Below are 12,641 nucleotides of genomic sequence, written 5' to 3' on the forward strand. Positions count from 1 at the left end.
AACCATTTAAAAAAAAAAAAAAAAAAACTGACCCTGACTACATTACATTACTGTATACCAAACTGTGTTGGATCGAATGTAAAACCATGAAGCAAAACTGCATCACAGTTTGATAAGGGGCGTAACATTTCCGTCACACGCTTGAGGTATTCAGCCAATCACAACGCACTGGATAGCTGGCCAATCAGCGTACATCTCGCTTTTCAGAACGATGAGCTTTGTAAAAATTGACGCGTTTCAGGAAGACGAGGCATACAGGAGCAACAATAATGTGCATTGTGTAAAATAATTTGTTTTTTTAACACCAAAATACACAACATAATGTTCTATTTAGCAACGTCATATGACCCCTTTAAGAATGTCTAAGTCATCAGATTCTCACTGTGATTTCTCTTTCCTGCTGTTGCATAGAGCTGATGACCTCTCCAGTGACCTGTGTCTGCAGGGTGTAGCGGTTCAATCTCTGCATGGAGACCGCGAGCAGTGTGACAGAGAAGAGGCACTGCAGGACTTTAGAGATGGTATGTTAGTAATCAGTAAATAGAATTTCTGAGACACCAACAACACCAGAATTGTAAAACTGCTGACCCCATTTTCCTTTAGACAAACAAGTCATTCCAAACTCAGTCAATTTAGTCAATGTTGTTTTCCAGCTACTCAAACAAACACTGTTTGGCTAGTGGTGCATAAAATGCATACTTTACAACTACGACTACTTTCGGTGTAGTCAGCGGTTGTACTGAGCCCCTTAAGATTGTAATTGAAATTGATCTGTGAGATTTTCATCTGCCTATCCGTGGCTGCTGTCAAAGGTCGCGTGCGCATTCTGGTGGCGACTGACCTGGCCTCACGTGGACTAGACGTTCATGACATCACGCATGTTTTCAACTATGACTTCCCTCGGAATGTGGAGGAGTATGTGCACCGTGTTGGGAGAACAGGTCGAGCAGGGTGAGTGAAGCAGTGAAAAGTGTGACTGAAATGACAGTTACAGTAAGAAGTGTGATTATGCAACCATTCAGGATCATTATGTAAATGAGTCCATGTCTTTACTCAGGAGGTCCGGTGCATCTATAACCCTGGTAACAAGAGAGGACTGGAGAGTAGCTTCTGAGCTGATCACCATCCTGGAGCGATCTGGTCAGTTCCCATCATCCATTGCACTTACACAGCTGAATTCACTGATCACACAGCCGTCACTAATCACACGCTCACCTGAGAGCCATTACTCACTCTATTTAACACTCTCTCAGTTCCTGTTCAGATTGCCGTGTATTGTTCTGCGTTTATCACTCATCTAGCGATAGCTGCATTACCGAGCCTGGTGTCTTGTTTTCCTTGTTTTCTTCGTCTTGCCTTGTCTGTTTCTCCTTGTTCTGATCACTGGCTGTGTACCTGGATTATCCCTCGAGTCTCGCCCAATTGGATACTGTTCGCCCCTGCCTGGACCTTTGCCTTGATTATCCCTTTATCCCTCTTGCCTTGCCATCAATATACCTGTTTGCCATTGTCTGACCTATGTCTGTTTTTGACCACGTAATAAAGCCTTGAAACTTAAATGAGAATAACCATTTTTTTAATTCCACGAAACAGGATATGGGAGGAATTTCTGCAAGCACACTTTCATGTTCTACTGAAATGATATTGCATAATATAATTTCTATTATGATCACTTGATGTGGTAATCAGTCTGTGCCCATCCGTTTGTGTGCTTGAGAAAGGTGTTGCGGGGAAATGCTGCTCTTTTCTAAAAATGAAACTTGGCATTTATCCAATGCCAGAGGGAGTGGCCATTTAATGTGGCCATACTTTCCTCCCCCCACACCCCTGTAATACTGGCACCTTATTCAACAGTTCAACAGTTGTGCAAACATTAAAACCAAACGCTCACTTTGGAACAGGTTATTTATTACACTTTCAGCCTGATTTAGTGTTTTAGTGTTTGATCTTGATTTGGCATTTCCATAATTGTATTAAATTCTGCAAGAGCCTAATGTAATGTGGATACTTTTAATAGTTATTCTACTCTGAAGGTGCTGCTTGAGGATCGTTCATCCTAAAACCATTTAAAAAAAAAAAAAAAAAAAAAAACCCTAACAAAATTCAAAAAAAGTTAAAGGGGTCATAGTCTCAAATCCAAAGAGATATTCTTTATAAAAGTTAAGACTTGTCCATGCCCTCCTAAAACGCCTTGTTCAAACACGCCCCCACATGTCAGAGTCAGAGTAGCTTTATTTTCATTCCAGCTCTATACAGTTAGTATACAGTGAAACGAGACAGCGTTTCTCCAGGACCAAGGTGCTACATAGACAAAAAACACAGAACACAGGACTACAAAGAAACTAAACTGGACATAATTAAATTATATTAAATAGGCTAAGTAAAAGTTAAATAAGAACTAAGACTATTAAAAAAAAAAAAATGTCCAAGTCACTGTGTGGGAATATTTGCATAACACTGCCCAAATGTTCATGCAAAGTAAGAAGGCGTAACTTTATTGTTGCTGCCACCGCCGCTGCCATGTCGTGGAGACGCTGTGTGTTTCATTGTGAAAGCAAAACTACTTTGTTTGGTCTTCCAAAAGAGGACACAACTAGAAATCAGTGGTTAAGTTGTATTTACAACACTGTTCCAGAACAGTTCAACCCAAATATTCAGATGTGTGCAGTGCATTTTACGGAGGACTGTTTCCTGAACCTGGGCGAGTAGCCTACAATGCTTCTGTGCACAAAGGCTGTTTCTATAAAGTGGGGCAATTCCAACTTTGCAAGGACAGTCTGGCGATTCTGACTCAGCCTGCAAGTACGTTTTCGTATTTAAAGAATTTGCCACTGATGATTCAAACGCGAGTTTTGGGCAGTGTAGAGTGGCGTTTGTCGTTTCTCCGATCACAAATGCAGACATGGTTTTATGTTTACGTGGCGTGATACGCAGCGCAATGCGTAAAAAGACAGTATAAGTCATTATAATCAGTAATTATGTCCCCACTGGATGCAACAAATGCCTCGGGTTTTATTGGTTTTGTCTCGTCACTCCAGGACACCGCATCACAGTTTGATAAGGGGCGTAACATTTCCGTCACACGCTTGAGGTATTCAGCCAATCACAACGCACTGGATAGCTGGCCAATCAGCGTACATCTCGCTTTTCAGAACGATGAGCTTTGTAAAAATTGACGCGTTTCAGGAAGACGAGGCATACAGGAGCAACAATAATGTGCATTGTGTAAAATAATTTGTTTTTTTAACACCAAAATACACAACATAATGTTCTATTTAGCAACGTCATATGACCCCTTTAAGAATGTCTAAGTCATCAGATTCTCACTGTGATTTCTCTTTCCTGCTGTTGCATAGAGCTGATGACCTCTCCAGTGACCTGTGTCTGCAGGGTGTAGCGGTTCAATCTCTGCATGGAGACCGCGAGCAGTGTGACAGAGAAGAGGCACTGCAGGACTTTAGAGATGGTATGTTAGTAATCAGTAAATAGAATTTCTGAGACACCAACAACACCAGAATTGTAAAACTGCTGACCCCATTTTCCTTTAGACAAACAAGTCATTCCAAACTCAGTCAATTTAGTCAATGTTGTTTTCCAGCTACTCAAACAAACACTGTTTGGCTAGTGGTGCATAAAATGCATACTTTACAACTACGACTACTTTCGGTGTAGTCAGCGGTTGTACTGAGCCCCTTAAGATTGTAATTGAAATTGATCTGTGAGATTTTCATCTGCCTATCCGTGGCTGCTGTCAAAGGTCGCGTGCGCATTCTGGTGGCGACTGACCTGGCCTCACGTGGACTAGACGTTCATGACATCACGCATGTTTTCAACTATGACTTCCCTCGGAATGTGGAGGAGTATGTGCACCGTGTTGGGAGAACAGGTCGAGCAGGGTGAGTGAAGCAGTGAAAAGTGTGACTGAAATGACAGTTACAGTAAGAAGTGTGATTATGCAACCATTCAGGATCATTATGTAAATGAGTCCATGTCTTTACTCAGGAGGTCCGGTGCATCTATAACCCTGGTAACAAGAGAGGACTGGAGAGTAGCTTCTGAGCTGATCACCATCCTGGAGCGATCTGGTCAGGTAAACACACCTGCAGGCATCCACTCCTTTCATTATGTTTGTTGAACTCTGCTATGTAAAGAGCACAAATCCTCAACTTCTGACTGACTAGTTAGAAATCTGAGGCGTGGTTGTTTGTAAGCATGCAAGTTACATGTGTATGGTATGAAAATAGGGATGTACCGAAATGTCTGTCACCATTTTAGTTAACCCCTTGCAGTTGGGACACATCTCTCTTTGTATGTATTGTGTGAATCTCATGGAGAATCTAGACAAAAAATGCTTTAGTAGGGATGCACGATATATCCATGGTCATATCGTTATCTGATGAAAGAGACTTCTTGATGTCATCAGTATCAATCCAATAATTAAAATAGTTCAATATATTTAAGACAATGAGTGAGTCAAAGTATCATGGGCCCCTACTTTGTGTACTGCAGATTTAAAAAAAAAAAGTATTTTCCATTGTACATATTATTTAGTGCAAGTCGAAACTTTATTTTCTATTCAGACTTTCCAAATTCACGTTGATATTTTTGCATCCTTACATTATAGTTAACAGAGTTTCAAACAAAAGCTAGTTTAAAATGAAAATGTTTCATCTTTGGGATCAGTGTGTCCAGTTTTTGCTTAATACAAGTATCATTTGTATGGAAAAACAACTGTTCATTGCAAAGTTTGGATTCAAAGATTTATTTGTCAAGCGTTTAGTTTGGATGAAAGTGAAATCTCTTGAGGCCCGTTCACACCAAGCACGAGAACTATAAAGATAACGATAAAGATATAGTTCTAAAAATCGTTCTCTATTAAAAAATAGCATGGTTCACACCACAATTATAACGATACAGAGGAACGATATCGTTGTGATCACTTTCAAAATGATTTTTGTTCCAGCTGATGAACAATAAAACACTGACAGACAATCAGAATCCATCCTGCTATAACGAGCTCAAGAATTTAAAGCGGCAGACGCATGTGCGCTTAGAAAAAAACAGACAATATCGTTCGCTGGTGTGGACGCTAATATCGTTATCTTTATAGTTATCGTTCTTGGTGTGAACGGGGATTTATTCCTTACCCTACCACCTGATCAGATCTGATCTTTTGGTTAAGTTTCAAAAGCCTCAGTAAAAAAAGGTCTTAAAACAAATTTAACTGTAAAACAAATGACTTTTTGTTACGTATATATATAGAATAGAGAGAGAATGCTTAATTCTGTTGAGATTGTCTTTAGTGTGTTTACTATATATGTATACAACATGCTAATGGAGAATCTGGATAAAGGGAAGCATCTTTCCTTTCTTTAGGATGTACCAGAAGAACTGGTACTGATGGCTGAACGTTATGAAAAGCACCAGAGGGAGAAAGCAATGTTTGCGCCCAGAGGCAGAGGAGGAGGAGGAGGAGGGGGAGGACGGAGAGGTAGTTTTAGAGGAGGCTCAGATCGGTGGTTCTGATCGATTGAAAGGTAGTATTTGTTGCATTAATTTATCTTGCTGCTTCAAGTAACATCAGTATGAAGAAAATGTTTTATTTCACAATAAATTTTTAAGATTATTTAAACCATCATTCAACCAAAATTGTTCAGTGTTTACAAGATATTTCCTAACCAAATGTGTGCTTTTAAGCATTTGTATCTGTTGTACCAGCAGTAGTGTTAATCTTTAAATGTATCTTTCAGGTTGATCTCACTATACTCACTGGAGTTCATTCATACGCTTTTAAAGTGTTGATCTTCTCATTTGTAGAGAGCCTGTGAAGTCCTTGTAACTGACCATTTAAGTTTTGTTATGTTTAAGAAACTCTGATTCATTTTGCATGCATAATATTTCTTTAATATAATTGTTTTTCCCCCAGTTCAGTATTTTTTTTATTGTTATCCTACATTGATGTGAGGTAAAATGCCTCCAGTTGTAGATGATGCAACAATCTTGTTCAGCTGAATGCATATCAAATAAAAGCCTATAACACTATTTGGAATATGTATTATTTAATGGTATTAAGCAACAGTTGACTATCAATATGAAAGAACAAAACATACAAATATACTGAAAATCAGAATTAATTGAATATAGGAAAGTTGTTATTGCGCTGAATTTCAATTGCATTTGCCAGGAAATCACAGCTACTCGGAGAGGCTTGATGTAAGAGATTATGGGATGGAATGAAAAAGTTAGGGAGATGACGATTTCTCAGGTGTTTCACAAAGTCTTCCAAAAGCTGCTGGAAGCAGTCGGCCAGCTGACTGTATGCCCACTCGTTGTCATTTCCCCTTGTGGCACAAGCATGGAGAAGGGTGGTCTTTGCATGATAGGAGCAGAAGCTGGACAACTTATTGGATTTGGAGTCGTCCTCTTTGAGCTGTTGAAGAAGATACTTCAGGAGCTTTAGACACTCCTTCCTGTAGAAGTAGAGCAAAGTTCAGTTATTTATTTTATTGTAAATGTTGCGGATTTAGTGAACACCATTGTATTAATGCAAACAATGTAGCACCATCACAACAGACAGTTTTTGCACTTAAATTTTACCAGCATCAAAGCTTGGCACAAGAGGAACAGAATAATAATTACCGGCAACATTTCTGTCCAACGTCTTCACAGCATGTCTTGGAGTGGCCATGCTTTTTCAGGATTTCTTTTTCGACGTGTGAAAAAGAAATTCGCCAGGCATCTGTGAAAAGGGCCACAGTATCTTGGTTCATATAAAACAAAACGAATAACTAATGATGATGATAAACACTATACCTTTTGCAACAACTCCATCATGCTCTGTGTTTCCCTTTCCCTCATATTTAGGCACCAGGTAGAATGGTTGATGCTTCATATTAGCTTTCTCCTTTTTACCAAGCCAGTTTTCTATTTTGAAGCCATCTTTTGTAAAGTCTGGCCAGCTTGCACGATGAACCTTAAGACCAAGAACGAAGTCTACAGAAATAGTCTTTCCGTTTTCTTCCATTTTTACTTTCAGCGTCACTGCAGGGCATTTCGGCTTTTTTCGCTGCATCTCAATTTGGTCTACAGAATGCAAAAAAATATAAATATTATGGGTTGCATAAACTTAGCCACCATGTTAACTGACTGGCTAAGTTCATGGCAACAACACCATGAACTAGTTTGACCAACTAGCAGTTGCCAAGGGGTTATCAGTCTTACTTTTTCAATACAAATAAGACCAATCTACCTTTTCATAACTGAATTAAAAAAGTTATGAGGGGACCGGTCTTGAGGGGAAAAAAATAGACTAACTTTTTAAGACTAGTCTAAACAGTTTATGCAACCGGCCCCAGAATGCTTAAATGGTTGTAGCCTTTTGGTTTAGAGCTGGTGGGAAAGAGTTGGTGTGTTGTGAATCACAAGTAACTATTTACTGATTCAACTGAAACGTGCCATATAGTTTTGAAAATGGCAACATTTCCACTTCCACTAGTTTCATTTTTTTTCCTCATCCCGTAACACTAAGAATAAATGTTTATGAATGTTTCTGTTGTTCTTATTTTTCTTAAATATCTATAAAAGGAATATTTCTCGGGCTACAAGGACTAAGAGATAATCGACAATGAAAATTCATTATGGGTTAATCGCAAACGGGGAACATTCCACAGATACGTCACGTTACGGTGCTGAAAACCTTGTGGGGGTGGGGGGAGTAAAGTCCCTTGTAATGCTCACTCATAAGGGTTATTTATTTGTTTGTTTGCTTATTTATTTTTTGTGAAATGGTCTTTTGTGCTATTATCTATGCAACGTTGGTGCAATAATGTAACATCATAGTTAACAATTATTGTTTAGGATATATATATGTAATGTATTTTATATTATTTAGGCACTTATAAGCTATAGTTTGACAGAATATCTGAAGGCCATATACCATAGTTCTTAACAGTAGCATTTGTTATAATAAGATTAGCCTATTAATCATTACCATGCCAATAATAACTTTTTTAATTAATCCATATAGCATTTGTTATGAAGAAACAACCGCCTGCACATTTAGAACCAATAGCTACAACATGCACAGTTGTAATATAAATCTATAGGGAAAAATCTATTCCCTTAACAGATTATCTAATATAAATTCTACAACAAGTTTGACTAAATTTTACACAATAAATAAGCTTACAATAAATTAGTAGTTTAAAAAGATTTTAATATATGTTAGTATTGGTTCAAGACTGTTTTCTCCTCTTTTCCATAGCCACAGGAACATTTTATCTGGGGGTGGGGCCATGGTGGGGGATTTTTGACAAAATTCTAGTATTAAACACAGCCTAAACTCATAGATTAACATACAAATGAATGAAGACCGTTATATGTGAACCAATATACTGTATATTTGTGTTTTTGTGATTTTAGTTCAATAATTTTTTCTTTAATGTTTCTATTATTTAAGGGGATTTTACTAAATATTAACATCGCTGATACTCCAAAGTTTTGGTCAGTGCACTTTGGCAAATTCTCTCATCAGAAACAAGTGCAGATGTACATGCGATGTAAATAAGAGATTAATTCATCATACACTGCAGACAACATCACTGATTATAACTGGAGCTTTTTTTTAGAGTGCTTAAACTCACGCTAGACTGAATTCACTAATATTCTTTGATAATGTAATGTTCTTTGCTCGCTGTATAATTTGTTTGTTGTTTGAAATATTGTGGACATGCAGCATTATAATTGAACTTCAAATGTATTTTTATTAAACGTGATCAGGTTAAATACAAATTCAGTCTAATTAAAATATTTTGACATAATATGGTAGCCTACACACACAAAAAAAGATTTTTTGATGCTGTTCTCTTTATTTAAACAGTTCATTTTGATTTAACACCATATATCAAGTTTGTCATTCAAACATGACTGCATCTTGAAATGGTTGCTTTTTGGCTTAACTTGATGTTTCCATTTTGAAAGAACATGTTTCAATCAAGTACCTCAAAATAAGTTTTACACTTTCCATCATGCTTTGCACAGGACTGGATATGGGGAGAGAAAATGTTGAAATAAAGATGATGTGATAATAGGGAGACTTTTTCATGTCTAATGCTCTATTATGTGGCCATTTTAAAAGACTTTCTATTGGTGTATTTTGTGCGAGTTACCATTGTGGTGAAGCGTGGAGCATGTGGTTGGGTTGAGGACCTGCTTAAAAAAAAAAGTCTAAAATACTTAAATTTAAAAAAGCGACACCAGTGAGAGTGCTAGTGCATGATGTACACATAGTACCATCCTTAAACTGCCAACAACTTAACATCATATGTGTAAAGAAAAGTTATATCTTACTTGCTAATGTTTTCATAACACTTTGGCTGAACTTGCATGGACAGTGGTTCTACATGATGTAAACATATTATCTCTACTCAGATATTTCATGTAGGATGAACTAAAGCAAACTGAGTAAACTCAACTAAAAGTAGACATGTCCTAATAACTTGATTTATTCATGTCCAATTAACATGGTACAAACACGTGGAACCACTGTCCATGATTGAATCATGTTCAGCCAGAGTCATATTTTTGAGTGTACTTGCCCAAAACGTTTGAAGTGCGTAGTTAATAATTACAGTGGTTTGAGCGCGTTTGACGAGACTAGAGTGCAATTAAAGATCTGTGCTTATGTGACCATCCTGAGAAGCGAGAAAGCTTTGGAAAACGGCTCATAAAAAGGACGAGGACGTGAATGGTTTTTACAAGTCAGAATCTAAAAGTAAGGTAATATCGAAATGTCAGTGAAAGTCACACAGAAAGTCACATTTCTGTCAGTGTGAGGGGGAGATGTAGGGACGTGGGAAAATGCAACCGCACTATATATTTCTGGTCAGTTTAATGTATAATTAATCACAAAACTATCACAAAAAGTAAGTATCTTGGGGATGATTGAGGGGCGCAAGGGGAATCTCAGACCTGGCCCTGTGGCGGGGGCTGGAGCACCCACAGCACCCCTAGTTCCCACGACCATACTCTTTTCATCAATCTTTTTAGTCATTTGCTTTTTTTAGATACTGTTTGACTTTCTCCATAGCATTTAAAGTGGCTGTTTCTCTAAATAATTCAGGGGGGGGGGGGGGTGCTTGTGCCCTGCTTGTGGGCATATTGTTGTGTTCAGATGTTTGATTTATTGTTGATTAATGCGCTAAAGAGTTGTTTCCCCCAACTTGATTTACAATTTACGCTTATATTCGTGTCTGTAAATGGTCGAAATTGCTGCAAGCTTTTTAATTTAAAGGCTGGTTCCAACAGTTCAAATCCAACAAAGAATTGGAGCTAGATAAGTGTAAAATGTTCAAAATATTAAAAATTATATTTCAAAATATACGGATTAAAACGTTTAAGCTTAAATTAAACATCATATATTATGAGAGCATTAAAAGATTTACAACAACAAATAAATACTTGTTTATTTGGACTTACATGGAAGTTTCTCCACAGCCTTCTTGACGGCATCTCTGAATTCACTCAGCATTTCACTGGCCTGAATGGTCTTGTCTTCATTTAGGAATCTGTCCAGAGGATGTCTTTTCGTATGTCGTTTCAATGCAATACTGTAAAATGCTCCGGCCTCATCAAACTCCTGAATGTCTACTCGCTCCACAGGAATAGTCATCATCACATCAAATTCATCTGGTTCACAAATCTAAAATGTGACAGAGCAGATGTTGGTTGCTTTGAACTAAAGCTCTTTTATGAGCGTTGGCATGGTGATTAGAAATGTCAAGACCATATAGGCCTAATCGGCTATATAATTGTAATGTTCCACAAACGTGTCCAAACATGAATATTATTTTACTTCTCTCATGGAATAATTGGATATGCCTGCATGCATTTATCATATGTTGTAATTTTGAACAGTGATTTAATTAACTCGGACGTTCAGAGCCATGTCCTGAAAAAATAACAAAAGTGTTAAACAAGCCAGAAAATGCTTGATTTTTCACATATGACAGGCATCTGTGAAAATGCAAGCGTTTTCTGGCCTGTTTCTAATCTAATCTCACCGAGTATTATCTTTGTTTGGACATGCTCTGATTGATGTAGGTATGTCCTGTTATAGATATTGGGCCTCATTTATCAATCTAATGTAGAAACGAGCACAGATCCGTGCGACAGAGTTCACGTGTGATTCATGAAACATTCGTATGCCGCCAATCTCATCGTACGAATGATCCTATGTTGATAGCCTATGTTGATGTAGCCTAAACATGGCTTTATACTTCACTCATGTTCTAATATCGTGTAAAGTCCTTCACATGTGCAAAACATTTTTGTTTGGGCGCTGCACGCTGATTTTACAGAGGACCTTTTAAAATAAACAGTGTAACTTTTATGTTTGGTTGACAATAACAAAGATTTTAGTTTGATAATGAATGGCTGAAATGTCAGGCAACGGTAGAACTAATGTTTGTGTGTGTGTGTGTGAGGCGCCTGTGTGATCAGATGGATTAAATCAAATAAAGATATAAAGAAAAGACATAAAATGCATTAAGAGTGTTACAAAAACGAGCGTAGCCTATACTTGTTGCAGTGTTTTTTTCCCTTTTGTTAATCTGTTAATTATATTATAGCCTATTATATATGTTGTGTGATCCTATTTATTTTATTCCCTTTATAGACTTAATTTCTGTTTTTTTCCTTTCACAGAAGTGCTGCAGGTGCATGATGCGACGATTGAATCCTCATGTTCTTGTTTACAGCCCTGTATAAAACCAAAAAAAAAGGACATTCTAATCTTAATGGTTAACGATCGACTAATGAGCTTCGTTTAACGGTCAGGAAAATAAAAATGAACAAAATACGATGGCCGAGAAGTGCAAAGCAAATCACAATTCTGAAAACAAAATAACAAATTACAAACGCAAATGCAAGTCTAAAAAACAAAATAATTCAGAAAGCACAACAACAATTCAGAAAACATTATAACAAGTCAGAAAACACAATGACAAATTCGAAAACAAAATAACAAGTCAGAAAACACAACGACAAATCCGAAAACAAACTAACAAGTCAGAAAACACAACAACAAAACAGACAAACCGGAAGAGGTAGGTATAGTTTGAGACAGCGCCATTGGTTTGGGATTACTCACCGCTGACTGGACGAGACATCTGTCAATCAACATATACAGGAAGAACCAGCCGAATAACAGCAGAGTAGTGGTAGAAAGTTCGGAGATGGTATTAAAGTAGCTCAGTTTAAATGTATTGTATGAATTGCCCTTACTATGGAATAAAAATACGGGGTGTCTATTTACGTTTAGTTAAAAGTGTCTGTAAATCATCAGCTCCAGTGGCACAGATGGATAAGCGCATGTTGTTGGCTTTTTGACGCATTCGACCCGGGTTCGATCCCATCTTTTGCCGAACTTTTTTTCCTCCCTTTTCAAATCTCGTATTAGCAATGGATTCTATTTACACTAAGTGAAAATAGCAGTATTTTTAGCAATATGCTATTTACACTAAGTGCAAATACCTATTTACACTATGTTAAAATAGCAGGATTTCTACTATCAAGTATACTACTTGTTGCAAATAGTGGCAATTATCTGCACTTCAGTATTGTAGTACATTATAAAACAGTAT

The 12,641-nt window shown here is 37.5% G+C and overlaps 3 protein-coding genes across 3 annotated transcripts in view; 2 read left to right on the plus strand and 1 right to left on the minus strand.

The window, feature by feature from the left end:
• The window catches only part of LOC107588708 (probable ATP-dependent RNA helicase DDX53), a 17,210-nt gene extending 15,573 nt beyond the window's left edge, over positions 1–1,637 (plus strand). The window contains exons 13-16 of the mRNA XM_016276920.1: positions 412–521; positions 813–951; positions 1,058–1,140; positions 1,594–1,637. Coding sequence (XP_016132406.1) covers positions 412–521; positions 813–951; positions 1,058–1,140; positions 1,594–1,637 — 376 coding nt within the window. The remainder of the gene's footprint in view (positions 1–411; positions 522–812; positions 952–1,057; positions 1,141–1,593) is intronic.
• A 1,666-nt stretch (positions 1,638–3,303) lies between these two features.
• On the plus strand, positions 3,304–6,094 carry LOC107588709 (probable ATP-dependent RNA helicase DDX43). Its single transcript, XM_016276921.1, has 5 exons — positions 3,304–3,466; positions 3,758–3,896; positions 4,003–4,090; positions 5,377–5,537; positions 5,751–6,094. The coding sequence occupies exons 1-4, from the start codon at positions 3,304–3,306 to the stop codon at positions 5,524–5,526; spliced, it is 540 nt and encodes a 179-aa protein (XP_016132407.1). The 3' UTR covers positions 5,527–5,537; positions 5,751–6,094.
• Positions 6,095–6,127: 33 nt separating this feature from the next.
• The window catches only part of LOC107588675 (cyclic GMP-AMP synthase-like), a 9,164-nt gene continuing 2,650 nt past the window's right edge, over positions 6,128–12,641 (minus strand). Inside the window, exons 2-5 of the mRNA XM_016276879.1 lie at positions 10,477–10,699; positions 6,814–7,083; positions 6,640–6,739; positions 6,128–6,470 (exon numbers count right to left, since the gene is read on the minus strand). Of these exons, the coding sequence (XP_016132365.1) occupies positions 6,131–6,470; positions 6,640–6,739; positions 6,814–7,083; positions 10,477–10,699 (933 nt within the window). The 3' untranslated portion in view covers positions 6,128–6,130. The remainder of the gene's footprint in view (positions 6,471–6,639; positions 6,740–6,813; positions 7,084–10,476; positions 10,700–12,641) is intronic.

Source organism: Sinocyclocheilus grahami, unplaced genomic scaffold (assembly GCF_001515645.1).
Source record: "Sinocyclocheilus grahami isolate Dianchi unplaced genomic scaffold, SAMN03320097.WGS_v1.1 scaffold106.1, whole genome shotgun sequence".
In the NCBI taxonomy this organism is placed as follows: Eukaryota; Metazoa; Chordata; class Actinopteri; order Cypriniformes; family Cyprinidae; genus Sinocyclocheilus; species Sinocyclocheilus grahami.